The 24,636-nt window shown below is 46.0% G+C and overlaps 1 protein-coding gene across 1 annotated transcript in view; it reads right to left on the bottom strand.

Moving 5' to 3' along the window:
- The window catches only part of Pus7 (pseudouridine synthase 7), a 41,770-nt gene that overhangs the window by 11,905 nt on the left and 5,229 nt on the right, over positions 1-24,636 (bottom strand). Inside the window, exons 3-8 of the mRNA XM_032907105.1 lie at positions 22,890-22,974; positions 22,688-22,789; positions 15,927-16,071; positions 10,221-10,332; positions 7,860-7,937; positions 1,087-1,215 (exon numbers count right to left, since the gene is read on the bottom strand). Coding sequence (XP_032762996.1) covers positions 1,087-1,215; positions 7,860-7,937; positions 10,221-10,332; positions 15,927-16,071; positions 22,688-22,789; positions 22,890-22,974 — 651 coding nt within the window. The remainder of the gene's footprint in view (positions 1-1,086; positions 1,216-7,859; positions 7,938-10,220; positions 10,333-15,926; positions 16,072-22,687; positions 22,790-22,889; positions 22,975-24,636) is intronic.

The raw sequence follows: 24,636 nt of genomic DNA on the forward strand, positions 1-24,636 counted from the left end.
TGCAGGGACCCAAGTTATCCCGAGGAAAGACGGACAGCCGGACACATTCACGGTGCACGCCAGAAGAGAGCTCTACATTTCAACTTTTTTTTTATCTCCCTCCCGAGGACCTTGTTGCTTCATTAATGTGATTATATAAATTTGCCATTTTTGAGATAAGGTGTCTCCCTGTGTAGCCCTGGCTGTCCTGGAATTTGCTTTGTAGACCAGGCTGGCCTCAAACTCACTCCAATTCCACTGCTTTGATCCTTAGCGCTGGGGTAAAAGGTATGCACCACCAGCGTCTAGCTCGTTTTAGTCAGCTTTAAGTACCAATTATTATAGCGTAAGCCATGTGCAATATGGTGCAGCACCTTCCACTAAGTAGTTCCCAAACTTCTTCACCATCTCCAAATTCATTCATTCACTCACTCACTCACTCACCCACTCACCCACCCACTCACTCACTCACTCACTCACTCACTCACTCACTCACTCACTCACTCACTCACCCACTCACTCACTCTGCACACTCTTGTTAATATATACAGCCCCTGGCCAGCCTGCAATCCATGTAGACCAGGCTGACCTTGAAGGCAGTGTCATCTCCTGCCTCTGCCTCCTGAGTGCTGGGATTACACGTATGTGCAGCTGTGCCTGATCCCAAACTGAAACTTAGAGCAACAAATAACTCTCCCAGAGCCAGCTCTAAGCTTTCTATGACTGTGTCCACTCTAGGCACCTCACACAAACCCGATCACAGGCTCTCTATCTTTCAGCCTGCGTCTGAAGGACACAGCTCTGAAGGCTAGGGGAGCTTTGCAGGGAGGGACAAAGACCGTTTATCAGGGAAAATACTACACAGTATTTGATCCTCACGCCTATAGGCCTTGCTCTTCTGACCCAGGCACCCCGTACCCAATCAGCACATATGCAGACTCCTGGAGCCCTGCTGTCAATCCAGCTCTGCACCCCACTCCCACCCCAACCCCAGTCCCGCCCCCCCACCGCGGCTCTACACACACACACACACACACACACACACACACACTCTCCCACCCCAGCCCCCCAGCCCCAGTTCTGCACACTCTCACTGTGGTACTTTACCTGAGAACGACAGTGAAGTGGTTTCCTTGAAGCTCTCCTAACTTCAGAGGGGTTTTCTGATAGCTGAAATTGCCTAGCTTAAAGTTCATCAGGCACTTATTCAGGTGGGCAAGCCTTTGTGCACTTATTCTTTAAAGAAAAGAGGAGCAGAGGAAGGACATGAGTTCCACAGAAGACGAGGGCACGCTAGGGCTGTGATGGCAAGGGGGCTAGCAGGAGGCGCAGTGTCCCTTTCCCACTGAGTTACTCCTGTAGCAGAGTTGGAACGGTGGGACGTGAACACCAAGGAGAACACTGAAGTGAGAGACGTGACGGTGCCTACTCCCTGTGGGCAGGAGGTGGCAAAGCTGGCAGACAGCACTCCACATCACCTAGAGAATGGTCTCACGTTTAAGATTCGCCATAGTGGGACCAGTAAGAAAAACATTGAAGAAAACTCTTAACCACAAAACAACCTTGGAAACAGAGAAGAAAGAAACGCCATCGGTTCATCCCCAAAAAGCACAAGATCTCTGTGTTTCCTATCTTTTAAAAGCACACTGAAGATGTGTACAGCTAGACTCACACAACCCTGTACCCTGATATTTTACACAAGTGTTTCCCATGCAGTTAGAATGTCTCACTAAAAAGTCTTCTGTCTTCCTTGACAGGAAATCTATGCAGAAAAGCACACAGCACACTGAAAAGTCTTTGTTCTTTCTTTATCCCACAACCATCTCCACTCACAGTTCTTTCTTTAGTTGTAACTGTGCGTGCGTGCGTGCGGATATGTGATGAGTACAGGTACCCCTGGAGGTCAGTCACTGGATACCCCTAGAGCCAGAGTTACAGGAGGCCACACATCGCCCAGTGTGGGTGCTGGGGACCAACTCAGGTCCTCTGTAAGAGCAGCACACGCACTTTACTGCTGGATTTTGTCTGCAGCCTCCCGGCCTGGAGAGTTTTGAAATAAGATTAATATTACCATAACAAATATGTAAGTACATAAATAAATATCAAAAGGTGTTTATTCCAGAGGGCTTCATGTTCTTGATATATAAAAATTTTGAAAATGTTAAACTTTATATTTTTATTTAAAAAAAACAAAACAAAACAAAACGCCATACTGAGGCTGAAGAGAGCTCAGCGGATCAGAGCGCTTGCTGCTCTTACAGGACCCGCACCCACGCGGAACCCCAGTTCCAGATCCAACGTCCTCTCCTGATTTCCACAGGCACCAAGCCTGTGCACAGGGTGCACACACAGGCAGAATACTCACACATAAAATAAGATAAATCTAGAACAAAACAAAACAAAAAAGCAAAGCCAAGAGCCCCCGTAAGGGCTGTAAAGAGGCCGTCCTGCTTAGCCCCAGGTCATTCCCAGGTCAGCCAAAGTTACAAGTGAGACCCTGCCTAACCCTGCCTAACGACAGACAAACAAACAAACAACCCAAGCCTCAAACTACAGATAAAAGGTGCTTGCCCCTGCGTTCAGCCCCAGGCCAGTCACGTGACACCACCACCTCAAGGCTTCCTATCTGTGGAGTAACCCGAATACAAACGGAGTCCTTAGGTCCATCTAGGCTCCAAGAACCCACTTCATTTACCTATTAGCTGTCTTTGAGACTCTCTAATTTGTATCGTGGTCTAGTTGTTCCCAATTCTCAATTATTGGAAGCAAAACAACCCAATACACCACGGTGACCAGGGCACGGCTTTAATCTTTCCCCTGCTCATGTTTCCTTTGAAGTCATAGCTACTCTGTGGAGGGGGTGAGCCCAGCTTGTGTCTGCCAGTGGCTTCTAGTATATTTATGTCTGTACGTATATGCGCACATTTATGTGTATGTGTACATGTGTGTGTGTGTATACTTGCATATGTACATCTATGAACACAGGGCCTTGGCAGTCAGGGGTGTGGCTCCGCCCCCACACAGTTCACAGACCGGTTCCACAGGCCTCTCCTGTTTCGACACATGGGGGAAGCTGATGGGGCCACTTTGCTCTCCTCCTTGGCCAAAGTAAATAAAAAAGATAAGGAGATATGTGCACTTTAGAATGCACCTTTCCAGGGCTGGAGGTGTGGCTCAGCAGTTAGAGCACCGGCTGCTCTTGCAGGAGACCCAGGTTGGATTCTCAGCACCCACACAGTGGCTCACAACCATCTGTACTTCAGTTCCAGAAGATTTGACCCCTCTGCTGACTTCCATGGGCACCGGGGAGGCACACAGTGCACTTACACAGAAACTAGCAAACCACTCATACACACACAAATAACACACATCTTTTTAAAAAACCATCTATGTAAGAAAGCAGACTGACCACGCTCCTCACTGCTTCATCTCCCTCGCCCGCTTTTGGTCACTGTCGGGTACCCAGCCTTAGGTTAAAAAGATAGCTGCTGCTCCATTAATTGATAGAAAAGGTAGGAAGAAGCCACCCATGTCAGACAACCGGTGAAACCTGAACACCCAGTCCAGTTCCCCTATCGTGTGTGAAGCGGTAGGGCCTCACACAAACCGGGACAAGCCAGAGCAGGGGTGCAGCAGGCCCTTGGATCCTGGTGTGGAGGGAGAATGCTGAAAGTCGCAAAGGACCACAGAAGCAGAGGGTCAGCATAAACAGAGTGCGGCCTGATGGAGCCCTGAAGTCAGGGACTCTGCCGGAGAAAGGAACAGTGCTTCAGAGCAGGGACAGGAATAAAGTAAAATAAAATAAAATAAATGCAATAAAAACAAGCAAAAGCAGGGCTGGAGAGATGGCTCAGCGGTTAAGAGCACTGACTGTTCTCCCAGAGGTCCTGAGTTCAATTCCCAGTAACCACACAGTGGCTCACAACCATCTGTAATGGGATCTGATGCCCTCTTCTGGTGTGTCTGAAGACAGAGACAGTGTACTTAAATATAATAAGTAAGTAAGTAAGTAAATAAATAAATCCATCCTTAAAAAAAAATAAGCAAAACCAGAAGATAGCGTCTTACTAGTGCCAGGAAAAGAGTCTGATGGTTGTCTTTTTCTTCTCTTTCTTTCTTTTTAAGACAGGGTCTCACTATGCCGCCGTGCTGGTCTGGAATTCACTATGTAGGCTATGTGGGTCAGGCTGGTGTCACAGAGATCTGCCTGCCTCTGCCTCCTGAGAGTGCGTGTGTTTAAAGGTGAGTGCCCAGCCTTGTCTTTTTCTAAAAACATAAAACTCAGCATCCTGGCTGTTTGAGTGCTCACTGTGTGCAGTGTGTCCCCACCACCTGAGAGAGAATTCCCACCCAGGCAGCACTGGATCCACGGCCTCCAGCCTGCCCGGCAGCCTCCGTGGTTAATGTACCTTTTTGTGTATAGATGTCACCACTTTGGACATTTCGTGTAAATGGAAAAGAAATCAAATAATGATTTTTTAAAAAAATGCCTGACTACTTAGTGTAATTTTTTTTTTTACTGTTTTTAAATGTCAGGGTCGGTTGGGGATTTAGCTCAGTGGTAGAGTGCTTGCCTAGGAAGCGCAAGGCCCTGGGTTCGGTCCCCAGCTCCGAAAAAAAAGAACTAAATGTCAGGGTCACCCTGTGCAACATAGGCTGGCTTCAAATTTGCTATTTTCCTGCTTCACTCTATAGAATTATTGGCTTGTGCCAACACGCCCAACAGTGCAACAATCTTAAGCTTGTGCTGTAAGATATCTCGCTCTTTTTTACAGCTGAACAACATCCTCTTCCCCAGTACACAGTGGACAGCTATCTCTGCATCTGTACGAACGCCCAGAGCTGTATTCAGTTGTTAAAGGCGAAGGTTGATGACACTGGTCACCACCTCTGCAGAGCGCAGAGCAAGCCCTTGTGGTTGTAAATTCATGTGTGATAACTTGCTTTTCAGCAGTAAGGGCTGACAACAGAAGGTTTTAGTAAAAGAGCCCAAGAAATGCTGGCCCGAGCTCAGACAGGAGGGGGCAGGAAAAGCAGCGAATCACTCTGAATCAGGCAGCTTGAGATTACAAACTTGATTAGACTTGAAATTATGAAGTAGATTAGAGTTGCAAGAAGCTGGAAAGAAATGTTGCTTATCCCAGGACTGATCACCCCGGCAATGATTAAAATCCCTGTTGGAAGAATAGGTTTGCCCTGCTCACTAGTTCTCACAGGAAAGGCCAATTCACCCATTGCATGGCTCCAGGGGGAAAACCCAGGGTGTAACCCAGTTCCTTGAGGTAAGTGTAAAGTGGCCAGCAGTTAGAGTGGACTGTGGTTACTGACAAAGTCAACAGGAAGGTGAAAACAGGGTCTCCGAGAGCAATACCTGATTGAGCCTGACACCTGCTGGCTGGGGAAGAGTCCAGTACCTCAGCTTAAAAAAATTTAGTAGTATTTTTTTGTTTTTTTCAAGACAAGGTTTCTTTGTGTATCCTTGGCTGTACTGGCACTTGATCTGTGAACCAGGCTGGCCTTGAATTTATATAGATCTGCCTGCCTCTGCCTCCCAATTAAAGATGCCTGCTTAGAAGTTATTATTTTTTTTTAAGATTTATTTATTTTATGTATACATTGTCACTGTCTTCAGACACACCAGGAATCGGATCCCATTACGGATGGTTGTGAGCCACCATGTGGTTGCTGGGAATTGAACTCAGGACCTCTGGAAGAGCAGTCAGTGCTCTTAACCGCTGAGCCATCTCTCCAGCCCAGTTATTATGCTTTTAATCCTCAAATTAGCAATGCCTCTCCTCTGCCCCCATTCCAAATAAAGCAGCATCTTCCTGAGTACCTAGGAAACGTCATGGAGAGGGGCTCCTAGGACTAACATGCTGCTGCCTCAGGTTAAGGAAGAAAAGGAGCTTCCTTCCCTCCTCGGTCACCCTCTTTTCTTGCCTGCTCTTTCTTTCCTTCCCTTCCTCCTTCCCTCCCTCCATAGTCCTAATCCACTTGAACGGTCTTTCCATTTCCCCCTTTAGCTTAGCATACGGTGAGTGAGCTTCCTTCCGTCACTTGTACAGATGCCATGTGATGCCTTGCACCCCGCTGTGTGCCCATTTCCTGCCGAGATTCCAAGCCTTCTCAAAACAGTCTCCATCTCTACTTTTTTGCAACACACATTCCTACATTCTTTTTTCTCCCATCTTCCCTCTTGAGGTGTCTTCCTCCCCTCTCATGACATCATCCACCACACACACACACACACACACACACATCACACACACCCCACACACACACACACACACACACACACACACACACACACCACACACACACACACACACACACACACACACACACACACACACACACACACACACACACACACAGACACACACACACACACACACACACACACAGACACACACACACTCACCCACACACACACACACACACACACACACACACACACACACACACACACACACACACACGTTTACATCTGCACACAGGAAGGGGAGGTGTGGTATTTGAGTCTTTTGGTATTTTGCTTATCTAATGCTCTTCTGAGGCATCTATTTACCTAATGGCCTAGCAGGTTGTCCGTCTTTCCTGTATGGATGTCATGCTATCTGTATGATTCCAAGTGTCGACATATGCTGCTGCAGGGGCAAACAGGAAGCTGTATTTCTTGCAACAAGTCCACAAAGCTCCTCAGCCCGCAGTGATGTGCTGTGTGCTGCAGGTCCTTCTAATATGGCTATAAGCTATTTTACTGGTTGGAGATAACCACAAGGTCCGCAAGAAACACCTCCACCTTCTGTAATCAAGACCTAGTTCTCACCCAGAGGCAACACTGACTGCCCCACCTGCCTCCAGGGCATACTTGACAAGTCTGGAGTCAGTTTTATTTTCACAACTGTAGGAGGAGCAGGGGTTTGTTGCATTGGCATATAGAAAGGACCGAGATCAGAGAGGCTGTTAAAATATCTTACAATGAACAGGACCAGTTCCTGACACAGACAGCACACAGTGCAAAGGCTAGGCGTCCTCATCTAAATGAAAACCACAACATCCCTGAGCTGAGCCAACTTCTCTTGACTGGCCTTCACTGTTAAGTCCCAGGCCAGCCCTCAGACGCACGCCCCTAGTTCAGCTTCTATCTTGCTCCAGCAGGGTTCTATTCATCTGTCTGTCCTGTCTGACCATCGTTCCATCTGTATGTGTGCTACATGCAAAAGTTCTCACTGTTTCCTACGTGAATTTTTTTTTTTTCCTTTCTTTTTTTCCGGGGCTGGGGACCGAACCCAGGACCTTGCGCTTCCTAGGCAAGCGCTCTACCACTGAGCCAAATCCCCAACCCCTCCTACGTGAATATTAAAGGATACATGTTGACATTTAATAAACGAGAGAAAGTCACACTTATTCTCTTGGCTATATCACAAACAACTTTTTAAATTACTGAGAAAATAAACAACCCCAAAACCAAGAACCAAAACAAACAAACAAACAAACAAACAAAAGGCCCGTTTGATTAGGAAACACAGAGAGATTCAGGGTGAAAAAACCAAGTAGGAAATAGCATCCACAAAAGAGCAGAAACTGAACTGGCAGTTTGTCTGGTCAGTAGACGGATCTGCTGCCAACCCTGACCCCAATCCAAAGGAGCCACAGGGTAGGAGAGAACGGATTTCCTCCAGTCGTCCTTGACCGCCACGAATGTGCCACCGTGTGTGCATACATATGTCTACATGCACACATAGCAAACAAACATGTCTACAGGATTTTAAAAGGCAGAGGACCAGATAAAGCTGAGAGTGGTAAGTTTGGTAAAGCAGAGCTGAGGCCTCTGCGCCGTCAGTCTGGGCAGGCGCTGGGGCGGGAGCTCCACTTACTTGAGAACAGCGATCTCCTGGACTGTGATAGCCCTTTTGTCTTTGGTTCCCATATAGGAGAATATGTTTGGTTTTACCCTGGTAAGACAGAAACAAAGCAATGTGAAGTCACATACCACAACCAAAGCACATTTCCAATAACTCAAGTCTCAAGATACATACACTAACACATCAAGAGAATAAGGAGAAACTTTATTGAAGAAAGTACAGATGAATATGCAAATTAAAGCAGCAACGAGACGCCTTCTCTGCAGGGTTTGACTCAGAGCATCTGCGGCTACCAGAGAATCAACTTCAGACTGGGCTAACCAGGAAAAAACACACAAGGTGCACTCTTCCAGTCAGAAACAATTGGTTCAGTTATATAAAACCATGACAGTACAGGGGGAAAACGTTCTAGAGGCGTAACGTAGCACTCTCAACATTTTATAGCTTCAGTTCTCAAGTCATAATAGTAATGTGGTTACTATAATATAATATTGCCTTAAATATAATCTATAATTCGACATTTAAAAAAAAAACACCAAAAGCTAAAACAGGCATCTGGATACTTCTGATATGAAGATACCCGAAGTTCCATTCGCCTCCTCCCAGAAGTGCCACCTGTACATCGCAGAGGAACTATTTCCCCAGCCCCAGGAGGGCCATGCATTCTCTAGGACATGAGGCTCTGGTGAGAAGACAGACTGTTTTCAGGAAGCCAGTATAAGAAGTGGAATGTTATTTAATTAGGTACGTGTTCAGGGCTGACCTGCACTCTCCTGGGACTCCCAGAAGCCTTGACTCCTACCATCTCCTATTATAACATTGGAAACAAGGAGATCGCCAGGTTACAACGGCTTCTACGGTGGACTTTACATGGGGTTCTAGGACAGACAGGGCTAGAGACCCTGCCTGAGCAAACCAACATAAACAAAAACAAAAGGAAAAAGAAAAGAAAAAAACCAAAAGGAAATAAAATAAACTACATACTCTGATCTTGAAACCTGCAGCTTCTGGAACTGTGGGAGAATTATGACTGACTTCTGCTGTCTAAGGAACGTGGTATTTTGTGACAGCTGTTCTGGAAAACACATACCCTGTATAGCCATGTTTAAGCAGTTACGTTTCCACAGAATACAGATTAGTTGTGGTATCCGCAGACATTCTTTTTCTTTCTTAAAAAAAAATTATTTGGGGTTGAGGATTTAGCTCACTGGGAGGGCGCTTGCCAAGCGAGCGAAAGTCCTTGCTTTTGGTCCCCACCCACGAAAAAAAAAAAAAAAAAGAAAGAAAGAAAAAAAAAAAAAGAAAAAAAATTATTTTAGGGGCTGGAGAAATGGCTCAGCGGTTAAGAGCACTGACTGTTCTTCCAGAAGTCCTGAGTTCAAATCCCAGCAACCACATGGTGGCTCACAACCATCTGTAATGGGATCTGATGCCCTCTTCTGGAACATCTGAAGACAGCTACAGTGTACTTATATATAATAAATAAATAAATCTTTAAAAAAATTATTTTAGGGGACTGGAGAGATGGCTCAGCGGTTAAGAGCACTGGCTGCTCTTCCAGAGGTCCTGAGTTCAAATCCCAGCAACCACATGGTGGCTCACAACCATCTGTAATGAAACCTGATGCCCTCTTCTGGTGTGTCTGAAGCTACAGTGTACTCACATACATAAAATAAATAAATATATTTAAAAAAAGATTTATTTAAAAAAAAATTATTTTAGCTGAGCATAATATATTCCTTATTCCCAGCACTGGAGAAGCAGAAGCTGACAGATCTCTGGGAGTTCAAGGCCAGTAGCATGGTCTACATAGTAGGTTCAGGACAGCCAGGACAGTCACACAGAGAAACCCTGCTTTGAAAAACCAGCGGGAAAACCCTATTTTGTATGTATGAGTGCTTGCCCGCACATGTCTATGTGTGTATTCCAAGCACATCTGGTGTCTGTGGAGACCAGAAGAGGATGCTGGATCCCGTGGAACTGGAGTTATAGATGGTTACAGGCTATGATGTGGGCACTGGGAACTAATCTGAGTCCGATGAAAAAGCAGCCAATGGTCTTAACTGCTAAGCTATCTCTTCATTTCTACTAAAAACACAAAGGCACAAAAACTTCTGGCACCTCACCCACCCTCAAAACCTACAATCTCTACTTTATTCATTTTTCCCTGACTGTGCTGGTAACTCTCAGTTGTATGTGAATTACTTACTTCCAGAACTTTCACCCTGAGAGCGTGGGGGTCAAAAAGTTTACTGCTCTTCTTCCCAGAGCATCCCTGCTGACCGGATTCCTCCTTTCCCCTGAACTCACACGTAAGGACAGAACCCACGCCTACCTTACTGATCTGTGCAAGAACAAGGACAAGGCACTAACCGCAGATACTTGGACAACACATTGATGGCGTCCATGGTGTCTTTGTTTTCCTTGTAGAGAACAAAGTGGCAGTAACTTCCCCGGGATTTTGGCCAAGAATGTTTTCTTGGATCTTAAAAACAAAAACAAAAAAAGTTAATGTCATATAAACTATTAAAAACTCTATGACTTGGGAAAGCCTGATTCCAATCACGCTACAATCTAGGAACACATCTTAAACAATGCACAGGTTTAGATTTAAACTACTCAGAGTAAAAAGATCAGGGCTCAGGAAACTAAGCTGCAGCTGCAGTGTGCAGACACTGCAAGTGTTCATGAGTCCCATGCGACAGAGGGGCTGTTTGCTGAGGAGTGTATCTAGTTCCAAGGGCACAGAGCTCCAAGAAAGAAAAATTGTAAAAAGAAGGATTTGGCACAATCAATTAGAAAGAATTCCTTTGTTCTGAAAATTTTTCCTTTGCTCTTAAACAAGTCTTTTTACTCAAACTTAGAAATCGTTTCTCTTCAGAGCAGAAGATAGTCCTGGTATGGAAGTTAACTGAACATCTGGCTTTGTCAAGCAAGAGCATTTCTATGTAGCAGGTTAGTGATTTAATCTACAATGTAAGGAACCATCAACCAGGGTAGGCAAGCAGTAACCCACCCCAGAAAACCACCACAGTGTGTATAGACGCCGAGAAAATCAATTTCCTTCTTAGGACTCCGAGAGTCATGTATAGAAACATTCTGTACAGTCGTGTATGGAAAAATATTACAAGGACCCCTTCAGCTGTTGGAGTGAATTTCTCACAGCTTCAGCCTGTCTACAGGAAATGCCAACCGCTCTTACCTGCCGCAGCTCTGACCTCTGTCCGAAGGCACAGAATAAAGAGCACAAGAGAGCAATGTTTAATTTAGAATACTGTTAGCATGCTTTAGCGGTGAGCATGCACATGAGGGCGACTGAAGGCTTCCACAGCACCTCACAGTTCTGCGCTGGCCAGCAGCCACTCTGCCTTTAACAGTGGAATGCTGCAGAGGCAAACACTGCACAACTAGGAAACTCCCCTGGAGGCACAGCCTTCCTTGTCTCAGTCTCCTCACAAGGTCATGTCAGTCCATCCTCCAAGATGTCCTGTCTGCAGCCATGGGGTACAGCACATCCTCAAGTCTAGATACTGAATGCCTCTTTTTCTATGGCTGTTTTCCCGTAAATACGGCAAGCGATGTCTGAAAATGCTGTGTGTGACTATCGTGGCAACGAGAAGCTGCTGTTTTGTTTCATGTTGCTGTGTGTTTTAAAAGTTTCCTGCACTGAAATGCAAAAATCTTTAAAATCTGGACACTGGGATCATTAGTTTTCTATACTCAAACGTCCAGACTAGACGACTTAAGAAATGACTTAGGAGACAACGTCCAGGGCATGCAAGGGTCTGTCCTTATCATCATATATGTCCATAATAAAAAGCTAAAATCCAAGAACAGTGCGAGCTGGTGAAGTGTAGCGACACGTTGTAACCACTGGCCCTGAGCAGTCACAGAGGAGTGCAGTGGCAAGAAACAGTGCAGCCGAGAGGCTACAGACCCAAGTGTTTCCTCCCCTGGCGGACAACAGGTGAGTTTTGCTGACAAGTGTGCACCTCCTATTAGCGGATCCAAGTACAAACCATGAAATCAGTGGCCTCTGCAAGTAACATGCAAGGATTCATGCTCTTGGAATACTCAATATATAAAAGAGGAAAGCGTTTGCACTGGGAATATTCTGAATAAGCAAAAGTTCCATCTCTTGGACTCTATGGGAACTCCAGCCCCTGGGAACATGCATCAGTGCACACCTGACCTCACGATGTGAATGGGGTTAGGGTGCGTTCCACACATTTTTAAGGCACTCTAATTTATAATACACTTGCAAAGAATTCTAAGGCCAGCGTCGCGCTTCCTATTTCCACAAGGCGGGTTCTTCCTTAGGAGGGTGTGACATCACAGCCCAGACCAGGTAACAAGTGAAATGGGAGAAGTCATGCCCAGAGGTCCCGAGAGTGAGAAGGCAGAGCTGGAAGCCTGGGGAGGGTGACACGATGGGGCAGCACGTACAACCTTCTTTCTGCTTATTCAAGGTCACCTTCATCAAAGCACCGGGACACCAGCTTTCTGCTTCTCTGTACCCTGCTGCACCCACGCCTTTACAGCTGTCCTTGTGTCTGCACCTGCCCCTTTCTCTAGCCCCGGCATTTGATATATAAAATACATTCATGGCTCCTTATCTTCCAAGTCACATCGATGTCTTCTCCTTACTATATTTCTCCCCCTTTTCTCTTTGCTTTACCGCTTTATTTAAAAAGCACTGGCCATGGCTGCCTTCTGTCTCAGCCTACTGTGTAGACTTTTCCAGTCTTGTCCTTCCAGTGCACACCCGCTAGGCAAACAGGCACTGGGGGTTTCGTCTGCTGCTCAGTGATGGACATGGTTCTGAGTCACCATCATGCCACATCTGGAGCACTGTAGGTTAAATGTGGGTCCCAAGTCTGCTCCGCCACAGGGCTTGGGACGCCTGGGGAGGACAGACTCGGGAAGTGGATGTGCTTACCCCTCGTCCCTGCTGCTGGGTGGGCGCCGCTGGGCGGGTATCGGGCTGTGGGTTCTGGGATTCTTTCTTTTTGTGGAGCTGGTCCCAGAGAGATTCTGTGTCTGTGTCTCTCCCTCCTCAGTTAGGTAAAGGCCTGGGTCCAGAGACCCTGCCTGGGAACCATTTACCTCAGAAAATATAAAGAACTTGTATTTGTCCTACAAGTTTTCCCTCCCTCAAGGCAGTAGCCCTTTTGGACGATGTAGCTCAGGCTAGCCATGAACTCACGATTCCTTTGACTCTTGAAAGCTGAGACGATATGCTACCATGGCCAGCCCCAGATCACTTTTTTTAAGTTTGTGACTAAAAACAAGCAGTGGGATGCATATAACCCCCAAATATCAATCTATTACTTGCTTGTATAATGTTATAGTCATTTTATAAAATTTACCATGCTTGAATAGGTAAAGCAATGTGTCTTTTTGGACTAGGTTAATGGCTAGTTGTTTCTGATACTGTGCATTGTGATTCAGAAGTCAACGTGTCTGTTTCACAACACACAATTCTATTTGGGAAAAGTTTAATATTGTTAATCTTGATTGGGTGGTAGGAGCAGCACAAACCTGAATCCTAGCACTTGGGAGTCAGGTGGATCTCTTGAGTTTAGGGCCAGCCTGAGCTACAGAGCAACTTCTAAGACAGTCAGAGATACACAGAGAAACCCTATCTCAAAAAACTAAAAAACAATTTAAAAAACAAGCAAATAACATTTTAAAAAAATATTATAAATCTACGTTGGGTGTAGTAGTGGACAACTATAACCCCAGCACTGGAGAGGCACAAGTTGGGTTGGAAAGATCAGGAGTTCAAGATCACTACATGTGAGTTTGAGGTCAACCTGGGTTACATGACACCCCAAGATAAATAAATGAAAACAAAAAAGACTGCTGTAACTTTGCTAAGTATCAAATAACCCAGAGATTACACCAGGGCTTGGCAGTGGATGAGCTCCAAAACAAATCAAAAACTTTAACGACCGCTACATCCAAATGTCCCAGGGCCCAGGAGAACTGGGCTCCATTCTCAGGACCACAGATGATGCCTTCTTCTCTCTGATTCCTTGGGGACTTTTACTTTAAGACACTCTCAACTGGGGACAGGAGAACGGGAGAAAAGTTGGATGTAGCCTCCACAGTGACTTTCTCAGCCTGGGAACAACAGCCTTTGTGAGGAGGTGGAAGAAATCACAGAAGACAAATTGAGCCCACCTTTGTCTAAATGCTCTCAAGCCCGAGCGGTTCAGGTCTCTGGGCAAATGCTGGCCCAATGTGCTTCTTTGAAAAGTAAAATATTCTGTTACTCAAATGGCGAGGGGGTGTTTCACATCACATAAGGCACTTATGACCAAGTCTTACAATTGACTAAAGGATACATGCTGATCTCTGAGTTTGAGACTATATAGTTTGAGCCAAGATGAGTCTGATACACCAGGGCTACATAGTAAGACCCTGTCTCAAAAACAAACAAAAGGGTGCCTATGACATAAGCACAGAAAATCCAGATAGAAACAGAACAAGATGAGACAGTATGACAAGAAAAACAAGAGTGCAAACTAGAATGGCTACCTTGGGCTACGAACTCCCTCATCCTTGCGCAAAATACAGCCTCTCCTAAGAAATGAAGGTCTTTTTAAAGAGGCAACCGGTCAAGAGACACACAGTGACACAGCTTGTGTCTGTTGCAATCTGCATCACCATGGCCACACCGGCAGAGTAAGGCCTTGCCTTTCCTCTCTGCAGAGTGGTTGCTGGCCAAATGCTGATCACCTGCCTCCCCGATGTATCCACGAGAGAATTAAGAAAAAGAATGTCGGGCTGGAGAGATGGCTCAGCGGTTAAGAGCACCCGACTGCTCTTCCAGAGGTCATGAGTTCAATTCCCAGCAACCACATGGTGGCTCACAACCATCTGTAAAGAGATCCGATGCCCTCTTCTGGTGTATCTGAAGACAGCTACAGTATATTTATATATAATAAATGAATAAATCTTCAAAAAAAAAAAAAAAAGAATGTCCACACCTTATATTGATAAGTCACCTTTGTCCTCCCCATCTGGAAGGAACATCCTGCCCTTGGGAGAACTGAAAACAAAGGAATGGAGTCGCTGAAATCACCCCCTTTCGGTGAGTTCTTTGCAAGCTTGTCAGACAGAGGGACGCTAAGACACTGCTTCACACTGACCTAGATGTTGTAGAACCAAACAGGCAGATCCTCCTGCCTTAGCTGCCCATGACAGGCACGTGACCCCATGCCCAGCTTCCCCCGCCCCCTTTTTTTGGTATCAATTGAGAAGGGGCCTGCAGCTCAAAGCTTCTCACTTCCGTTTGACTGTTTCCAGGGAGTCTACCTGGTTTTTCTCTTCAGTCTTTCACTTCACCAGAAGCATCCTTACAAACAACAGTGTCTCCATACACAGCTTTATCCCTTAAATTCATTTAATGGACGCTGACGGTGCCCTAATGGGTTCAAGTCTCATAGGACATCATCCTATGGGCTTCCTGTGGTACATCTACTTTGAAATAAGAGACCACTGACAGGAGAACTTGAGACATGTAGCAGACACAGACATCTTATGTACTGATTTGATGGGGAAAAAAAAAGAAATATCTAATTTTTCTTAGGGTTGTAAGTAAATGGAAATCCTCATGGCCATGGAGAACGTAAGCAAACATAAACATCAAGTGACTGGCAGTGCGTTCCCGCTGACTGAACAGTAAACAACGAGAGATGGACTCGGGTGAATGGCCAACCCCTTAAAACGCCATGCTTTCTGTATGTGAGTGAAGACTAGGAGGGGACACCAATGAACAATAACCCTCCACTGTCTCCACCCACTCTGCTCCTGAGGGAACGGGAGTCTCTTAGGCACCACTGTAAGTCTTCACTCACATACGAGGCTGAATTCCCACTAGACGGACAGACTGACAGACTGCAGGCTTGCTTACATCTGAAATGACTACTGACCACCCCCCCAGGAGTGACATGACCCACAGATCCCTCTCCATGCGATGGCAAGTCGGCCCATGGGCATGAAGCGTAAGGCAAAAGAGCAGGGTCCGCCCCTCCCCCATCCCGGTAGCAGACAGGCCAATGTCACACTTACTTGCCAAAGCCTTCTTGCCAGCAGCATGGTAGGCTACGATGTATCTCTTCCCCTCTCTCTCCTCTGTTTTTGTCTCTAGTCCTGGGAAGAGAGATTTAATGGCTTGATGGATGATGGTTCGTTTCTCTTTGGTGTCCTCAATGACCTATGGAAAGTCGGAGAGACAGCATTACCCTAACAAACAGTATCAGTTCACTAACTCCACAGTCAACAAGAACGCTTGCTAGTATTTCAGAAAACGTTTTTCTGATATTTCTTATCCCGAGGGCTCGTTGTTGGAGCACGTCCATCTGTGGACACCACACAAGCCCTCAGACTCACCTCTTCCTTTAATCCCAATAACCTCCCTGTTAATCCACTATTGTGCCCCGTGTGGAGATGAGAGCAAGGATGTCTGAACTTACACAGTGGGAGGGCCTAAGAGCTGGGTGTGAAACAGGCAGTGAGGCTCTGTGGTCACCACAGAGGTTGCTTGTGATATCAGACAAATACAGGGGAGCCCCAGAGCAAGATGCCGACAGAGGAGCATCTGGGGTATCAGAAGGTTAATCCCTCTGCTGCACCTGCCTCCTTCTGAACTGTATTCTATACTAAATAGATTTGGTGGTGGTGGTGGGGTGTTTCTAATACAATAGGAAAATCAACATAAAGGAAATGTAGACTTATCATTTAAACAACTTTTTGGTCAGTTTTGACATTTCTCAGCAGATTTTACCTCTAACCAATAGCACAAAAGGCTGGCTATCCTGTATTTTAAAGATAAAAAGATTTCCCAAAATGCATAGATGCTCTCTATATTCAGTGCACAGACTTTTATAATTAATTTATTCTGTTAATGGGCTGGCAAGATGTCCCCATGGCTGAGGCACCAGCCACACAAATTTTCCTCTGATGGCCATGTGTGCACATGTGTGCACACTATGGGAGTTTTTAAAAACTATAAAAGAATAAGGTAACTGGGCCACTTGACCTTCAAGGTCCCTTGCCTCTGACAGCCAGAAAAATGACAAGTGCTGACTAGGAGACCTACTAACTTGATTTCACAGACTAATTTAGTTGTTGTGACCCGAAAGCTGAAAACATCAACACAGAGACTACAACCGATGGGTACCTTTGCGAAACACACAACGGTACAGAAAAGAAACTGAAGTAGGAGTCCTGAGCAAATGATTTCCTCGCAGCACAGAGCAAGATCTGTAACTGCTAAAAGTGCTAAGTTGAGGCTGCAGTTTATAAATATGAACACATATTTAGACTGAAAATCCGGCAAGTTCTAAGAAGGCTTGGTGGCTTGCACTGCCTACGATCCCAGCACCTAGGCAATCCCAGGTTCAAGGATAGCCGGGCCACTCACACATTGTGTGCTCCAGGATCGGGAGGGAGGGCTACCACAACTAGGGTTGCAGAGGTGACCCAGCAGCTAAGAGCACTTGCTGCTCTTGCAGAGGGCCTGGGTCAGTTCCCGATGTCCAGTGGCCCCTTATAACCAGAGATGGCTCCAGTTCCAGAGGAGTCTGACGCTTTTGACCTCGCTGGTACCAGGCACACATGTGCTATATATACATACATGCAGGCAAAACACTAACACATAGAATGTATAGATAAGTATAAATATATATGTTTATATATCAATATAATAGATAATATATAAATAAAATATATAAATAAATATTTAAGTCCAAACTAACACCACTATACTAAAACAACAACAATCTGTTATTTTCTTTTCATTTAACAGATGAGGTAATTTGCCCATAATTTATGCTGTTTAAAGTTAAAACTGCCCTGGCATGGTGGCACACGCCTTTACTCTCAGCACTCGGGAGACAGAGGCAGGTGGATCCCTGTTGAGTTAGAGGCCGGGCTGGTCTAGTGCGTTACAGGACAGCCACGGACACATTGAGACATCCTGTCTCTAAAAACAAAAGAAAACAAAACAAAACACCAAGGTTAAATCTGGGGGCTGAAGAGACAGTTTGGCGAATAGAGCAGTGGCTGTCCTCCCAGAAGACCTGGGTCCGTTCTCAGCACCCACACAGCAGCTCACAACGGGCTAAACCTCCACTCCCAGGAGATCTGATACCTCCCCCTGTCGTCCTTGTGCACCAGGCACATGTGGTACCCAGTTATGTGATGCAGGTAAAACACCCAAAAACATAAACATAAAAAAAAAAAAGATAAAGTTAAAACATCTGTTAGCATCGGGCACATCTGTGGACGCCTAGAAGCGACTTCACACTAATCAGACATCTTTCCTGCCTACTCTCAGGGACTTGGCGTCATCTCTAGGCAACAGCTCCTGTGTCTGTCCCTTTGTGCATGTGGATAAAAGACTTGTTCTCCCTGCCCCCCTCTCTCTTTTCTCTCCCAGAGGCTGCCTCTGATCTCCCCCACACCCAGTAAACCTCCCATATGAGACCTGTTGCATGGTGTGATTTGTTTGGGACCGTGCTGCCTACTTCTAACAACTTCAGCAGACAATATAGTTTCCAGGGTAACAGTTTTCTTACACACAGGAAATGTGCCCAAGGGGAAGGTAAAACCCTGCATCTACGCTATCTTTTTAAATATTTTTATTGATTCTTTGTGAATTTCACATCATGCACCCCAATCCCTCTTATCTTTGACCCTTTGCAACACCCCCCCCAAAAAAAAAAAAAAAAAAAAAAACGAAAAGAAAGAAAAAAACTCATCATGGAGGCCGTGGTGTGTCACACCTTTTGACCAAATAGCGTCACCTGCAGATGTGCATTGCAGTGAGTCGTTGGTCTGGCTTGAGACCTCTAATCCCATCACTTAGGAAGCAGAGGCAGGCAGACCTTTGTGAGTTTGAAGCCAGCCTGGTCTATAGTACATTCCGGGACAGCCAGTGCTACATAGAGAAATCCTGTCTCGAAAGACCTCCCATCCCAAAATGTTTGCTTGTTTTTTACTTTGTGTATGTGTTTACTCGTTTGTCTATTTTCATTTTACAAACATTGCTGTTTTGCCCATACTGGAGAGAGTCAGATCCCCTAGAACAAGAGTTACAGACAGCTGCAAGCTGCCATGTGGGTGTGGGGAACTCAGGACCTCTGGAAGAGAAGCCAGTGCTTTTAACTGCTGAGCCATCTCTCCAGCCCTCATGTGTGTGTTTGCTTCCAGGTATGTATTTGTACCACATGTGTACCTGGTACCCTACAAGGTCAGAGGAAGGCATTGGATCTCCTGGAACTGGAGTTTCAGACAGTTGTGAGCCACCATGTAGGTGCTGGGAATTGAACTCAGATCCTCTGCAAGAACATTAGTCTTAACCGACGGTCATCTCTCCAGCCTCAACTGCTCATCTACACAATTCTTAAACCCATCCTTAAAAGCCAAGGTGAGGGGTTGGGGATTTAGCTCAGTGGTAGAGCGCTTGCCTAGGAAGCGCAAGGCCCTGGGTTCGGTCCCCAGCTCCGAAAAAAAGAACTAAAAAAAAAAAAAAAAAGCCAAGGTGAAAGTCCTCCCCACTCCCTCGCTGTCCTTCACAGCGGGTGAGAAGGCAGGAGCGCGTGGGGAGGTGGGGGGGGCGCCAGAGGACTGCCTCAGGATGCAGAGAAGCTGAAGAAGCCAAGGCTGGGCTGAGCTCTAAAACTACTCACTACTGACGGCAGTTTAAAAAAAAAAAGTTCCCAAATCTCCTTTAAAAGATTTTCCTTTCTTTGACAAATGTGATGTCTTAACACTCTAGAGGCAGTCAGATCTCTGAGTTCAAGACCAGCCAAGGCGACATGTCCTGTCTCGAAACAAACAAAAATCAACCATTTTTTCCAACCAAGGTCTTAGGTAACTCCGGCTGTTCTCCGAGCTGCTGCTCCCTCCCCACCATCTCCTCCTGGTACTGGGCTCCCAGGCCTGTGCCAGCGCGTCCAACTAGTTTAAGAGATTATTTTGAGAAACAGACACACTTACAGATTATATGATCACAAGACCACAACCAAACATCCCAGGACCTCTTTTTAAAAAATATCTTATTCCTCTGTTAAAGAGGTGGGTACAGGACTGTGTGGACTCCACAGCTTGATGTATGTAATAAAAGTGAACAGAGCTGTTTCTAGAGAGAATTCTGCAAGCCTGGTGCCCTTGCAACAGTAAATAAATAAATAAATAATAAATAAATAAATAAATAATTTTGCTGGTGATATAAAGAAGCCATAGAATACAATTTATGAAACTATTTAGAAAAGACTAAAACCATACAAGCTATGGAAGACAGACAGCACCACATAAGGAACAGGGTTTGTTTCTGTGACTTCTGATTGTCGGCCATAAAACTGCGCAGAGGTACAACCGAGGAGCTGAGGAGCTAACTCAGTCGCACAGACGGGACTTGCCAAGCAATCAAACCCATTCAGAAAAGCTGGGTGTGGTGATCCACATTTGCAATCCCAGCACTGGGCAGGCAAAGAGAAGACAGCTCCCCAGGGCTCACCTGCCAGCCCGCTGGGGTTAACTGGGTAAGTTCTAGGCCAAGTGAGTGACTGTCTCAAAAATCAAGGAGGACGGCTCCCAAGGAGTGACTCCAGAGGCTGTCTGCTGGCTTCCACAGCATGTGTGCACTCAAGCATCTATGCTCTCCCACACCCGCACAGAAGACACAGTAGTCAGGGATTGTGGTGATGGCGGTGTGTGCCTGTATGTAACCCCAGCTCTTTGAAGAGCAAGGCAGGAAGATCAGGATCCAGGTCATTCTAGGCTACACAGTTGGAGGCCAGGATAGGCTAAAAGAGAAACGATCTCAAATAATAAAAAAAATCACCAAAACCCAAACCAAATCAGAAAAGTAACCATAATCTTAGGGTTGGGGATAAAGCCCAGCTGGCACCAGTTCAGCAGCTCCAAACCCCTAGGCTCCAGAACCAGAAATAACAAAACAAAGGCAGGGTGTGATCGAAATGGCCCGCAATCTCAGCCTGGGGGAGGCTGCGGATTGAGAGCCCCAGGCCGACTTTGGCTCTATGAGAGCCTGTGTTAAAACACACAAAGTCAAACCGAAGCAAAGAGCGCCAAGAGTGAGTGGCAGAGAGGGAGGGGGAGGGGATACGGAGAGGGAAGGAAAAGAGAGGGAGATGGGAAGGAGGGGAGAGAGCACAACCTATGCTAGGACCTTTCTATTCCGTATTGTCAGGGATTTTCGTTTATGGGTAAATTCAGGAATTTAAGAACCCTAAGTGGTCAGAATTTCCTATGTCTGGGAAGTGGTGGTGGGAGAGGAATGCAGGGGTGTGTTTGAGGAAGATAATGAGCTGTGAGGTGGCTCCCCTAGGAGGTGTGGCCTTGTTGGAGGAAGTGTGTCACTGGGGGTGGGCTCTGAGGTTTCAGAGGCTCAAGCCAGGCCCAGCAGCACTCTCTCTCCCTGCTGCCTGCTGATCAGGATGCAGGACTCAGCTCCTCTCCAGCACCACGTCTGCCAGCATGCGTTCCACCACGAGGACAATGGACTAAACCTCTCAACTGTAAGCCGGCCCCGATTAAACGTTTGCCTTTATAAGAGTTGTCGTGGTCATGGTGTTTCTTCACAGAAAAGGAAACCGAAACTAAGAGGCTAATTGGTAAGAGGAGAAATTTTAGACAAATATAAACTTTAGTAGTTTATTACAATTGTGATTTGGGACCCAGCTCAGTGGCAAATGCTGGCCCAGCACGCAGAGTCCGGAGTTTGATCTCAGGTAGCTTATAAAGCTCGTATGGTAGCTCACATCTGTAGTCTCAGGGTTTAGGAGACAGAGCGAGGCAGGAGGACCTGACGTTCAGCCGTCCTTGATTATCTAGAGCATTTCAGTTCCAAGACAGTCTGGTCCACAATGAAAGTCTAATCTCAAAACAAAACCAGAGGGAAGTGGGGAGACCTGGTGCACGGCATGACTGAGGTGAAGGAAGCCTTTGATCCCCAGTACCATGTTTGGTTAACATCACAGCATCACTAGACAGGCTAACCTAAGGAAATAAAATTTCACAGGAAAAAGCTTGAATGGCGGCACTGGCTTCTACCTGTCATCTAAGCTCTCTTTTTCTCATACAGCAGCGGATTCAGGGTGAGCAAACAGTGAGTAAAGGGCTTCCTCCTCTGCTCTCCCCAGCCCCCCATCCCACCCCTCCCCCTCTCAGTGCCCCAGCGACTAAGATGCTGTAAGGCCAGAGCCCCCTGCCTGATCACCATGACTAGCCTGTGGGTCTAAACAGCAGACCTCTCAGTTACACTGTGCTCACAGACTTTCTTCTTGCAGAAAAACATTACTTTGGTAGCTAGGCATGGTGGAAGTTGAGGCTGAATTTTAGGCCAGTCTGGGCTAGAGAGAGATACACTGACACAAACAATAGAAGCTGGCTGTGCTGGCAAACACCGACATCTCGTCACTTGCACGGTGGAACTAGGAGGAATACAGGTTCAAATCCAGCCCTCACTGAGATCCTGCTTCAGTAAGAATAAAACCGGGGTTGGGGATTTAGCTCAGTGGTAGAGCACTTGCCTAGCAAGCGCAGGGCCCTGGGTTCGGTCCCCAGCTCCGAAAAAAAAAAAAAAAAAAAAAAAAAGAATAAAACCAACCTTTTTCCTTTCATATATTTATCTTGAAGTTGATTATTTGCCCCGAATATGCTTGACTGACGGTAGACTGTGCCCTTTGAGATCAATAAGTCACCCCTTTGTTAAGCATGGATCGTTCTTCAGGAGTCACGTGTTATCACCCACCCAATGGCAAGCAGTCCAGCCCTAAGACCTTGCTTCCCACCCTGCTTACCTCGATGGCGACACTGGTTTCTTTATTTTTGAAAAGCTGGAGCTCCTCCAACTGCTGCCTGTCCTCAGCTGTCAAGACAGTGAGGGCATCTTCTGGAGGGTCCTTTAACCACAAGAAGGCAAGAGAGTCACACAGTTTATTTCCAGGGTCACTAGGAAGAGCTGCTACAGACAGAAGGTGGCTTTTCTAGAGACGTCTTTACCTCTTCGTCCACTGGAACAGATAAGTCATCCAAATGGCTGATCCGTCCGTCCTTCCCGATTTCATGAACCACGAAGTCAGAGTATCTAATGAGAAGAAAACCAAAGTGTTTAAGAGGCGGATGCTGTCTTGCTTCCTGCCTAATTTTAGGATAACGGTTTATTACCATTCAAAACAAGGGATTTAGAGAAAATCGTTATTGTCAAGCAGTACCAAGCCATTTTCTCTTATTTTAATGACCACTGAAACACATGCAGTTTTTATACTAGAAGCTTATCATAGAATATTATCAGAGAATATATGAACAGATGCAAAAGGAAAGTGCATCAATATTCAGTCAGTTTAGCGCTTGAGCAGCAAGCACGGATGAGGACCGCGTTTGAGGTAAAAAAGCCAGGTGTGGTCACACAGGCCTGCTGGGCTGTCGGTGTATATGCACTGGTGAGCCCCAGGTTTTGAGACCGTCTCAAAAACAACACAGAAGTGTAGGATGATGTCATCACGCAGGTGTAGGCAGGTACAATAGAAGGAGGCCTGTCACTGGATGAGATGGAGACGGTGAAGAGCTTTAGAGAGAGGAGGAGACTGGAGGCGGCAGGAGGAGAAGCTACGGAGAGAACATGGAGGCTGATGTTAAGGTTCCTCTCTGCACATTTACAGGTTGTTATGAATGTTCTTAAGGGATGGATGTGCTTTGTATGTTTAGGTGGGCAATTATATCTTATCAATTGGATCAGAGGTTATTGTGTTATGTGTTGAAGAGAGTATGAGGTGGCTGGAGACACTAGTCCACCATGGAATTGGGATGTGTGTTTCTGGCATGGTGGTGACCTACCTTGGGAATAGATGGGTAGAGAGATTGCTGCTAGGCTCAGAGAGAAGCCATCGGCAGTGTGATATGGGACAGAACAGAGCGGGTGAGACGCTTTGCTGACTGAGATTACGATATCTACCAGATATCTTGGGGCACTATGGGTGTCAGAACTTGTAGGGGTAAAAGGAAGCCATTTTTTAAATGAAACAAGGAAGGATTGAAGAGATGGCTCAATGGTTGAGAGCACTAGCTGCCCTTGAAGGGAACATGGGCTTGGTCCGCAGTAACCTCATGGCAGCCCACAACTGCCTGCGACTGCAGACTCGGTGGACATTTTCTGGCATCCTTTAGGCACTGTGCACATGTATGCAGATAAATACATGCAGGGACTCACATAATACACATAAAAGCAATCTTTAAAAAAAATAACCATGTGGAGAGTGAGTGGGGAGGGCACCTGAGGTCGGCCTCTTGACACACGCACACACATGCATGCATGCACGTGTGCACACACATACCTAAGATTAGACAGTCTATCTTAAAGTCATAAATGCAGTCATTAGTTAATTAAAACTAAATAAGTTAATTAAAAATAGTTAAATCAGAGTGCAGGGAGCCTGTCCTAAGCTCCCATGAAGACTTGTTCCCACCAGCATACAACCCCAGCGACTCTCACTGTGATGGTGTCCTCTGTCTTGTGGATATGAACCCTGAAGCTCAGGAGGCTTAAATACCTACTAAGTAACTGAATGGAGTCATAGGCCATGCCCAGCTCCAAATAACCCCTTCCTACTGAACAAGGTCTATTCAGATAAAAGAGTTAAGATTATATGTCAAATTAAAAAGAAAAAAAAAAAACCTTAAAATGTCTCAAAGAATGTAACAAGACAAATACTACCACCCCTGTACACACATCCACAACCCGTGTCCCTGG

This window comes from Rattus rattus, chromosome 6 (genome assembly GCF_011064425.1).
Source record: "Rattus rattus isolate New Zealand chromosome 6, Rrattus_CSIRO_v1, whole genome shotgun sequence".
Lineage (NCBI taxonomy): Eukaryota > Metazoa > Chordata > Mammalia > Rodentia > Muridae > Rattus > Rattus rattus.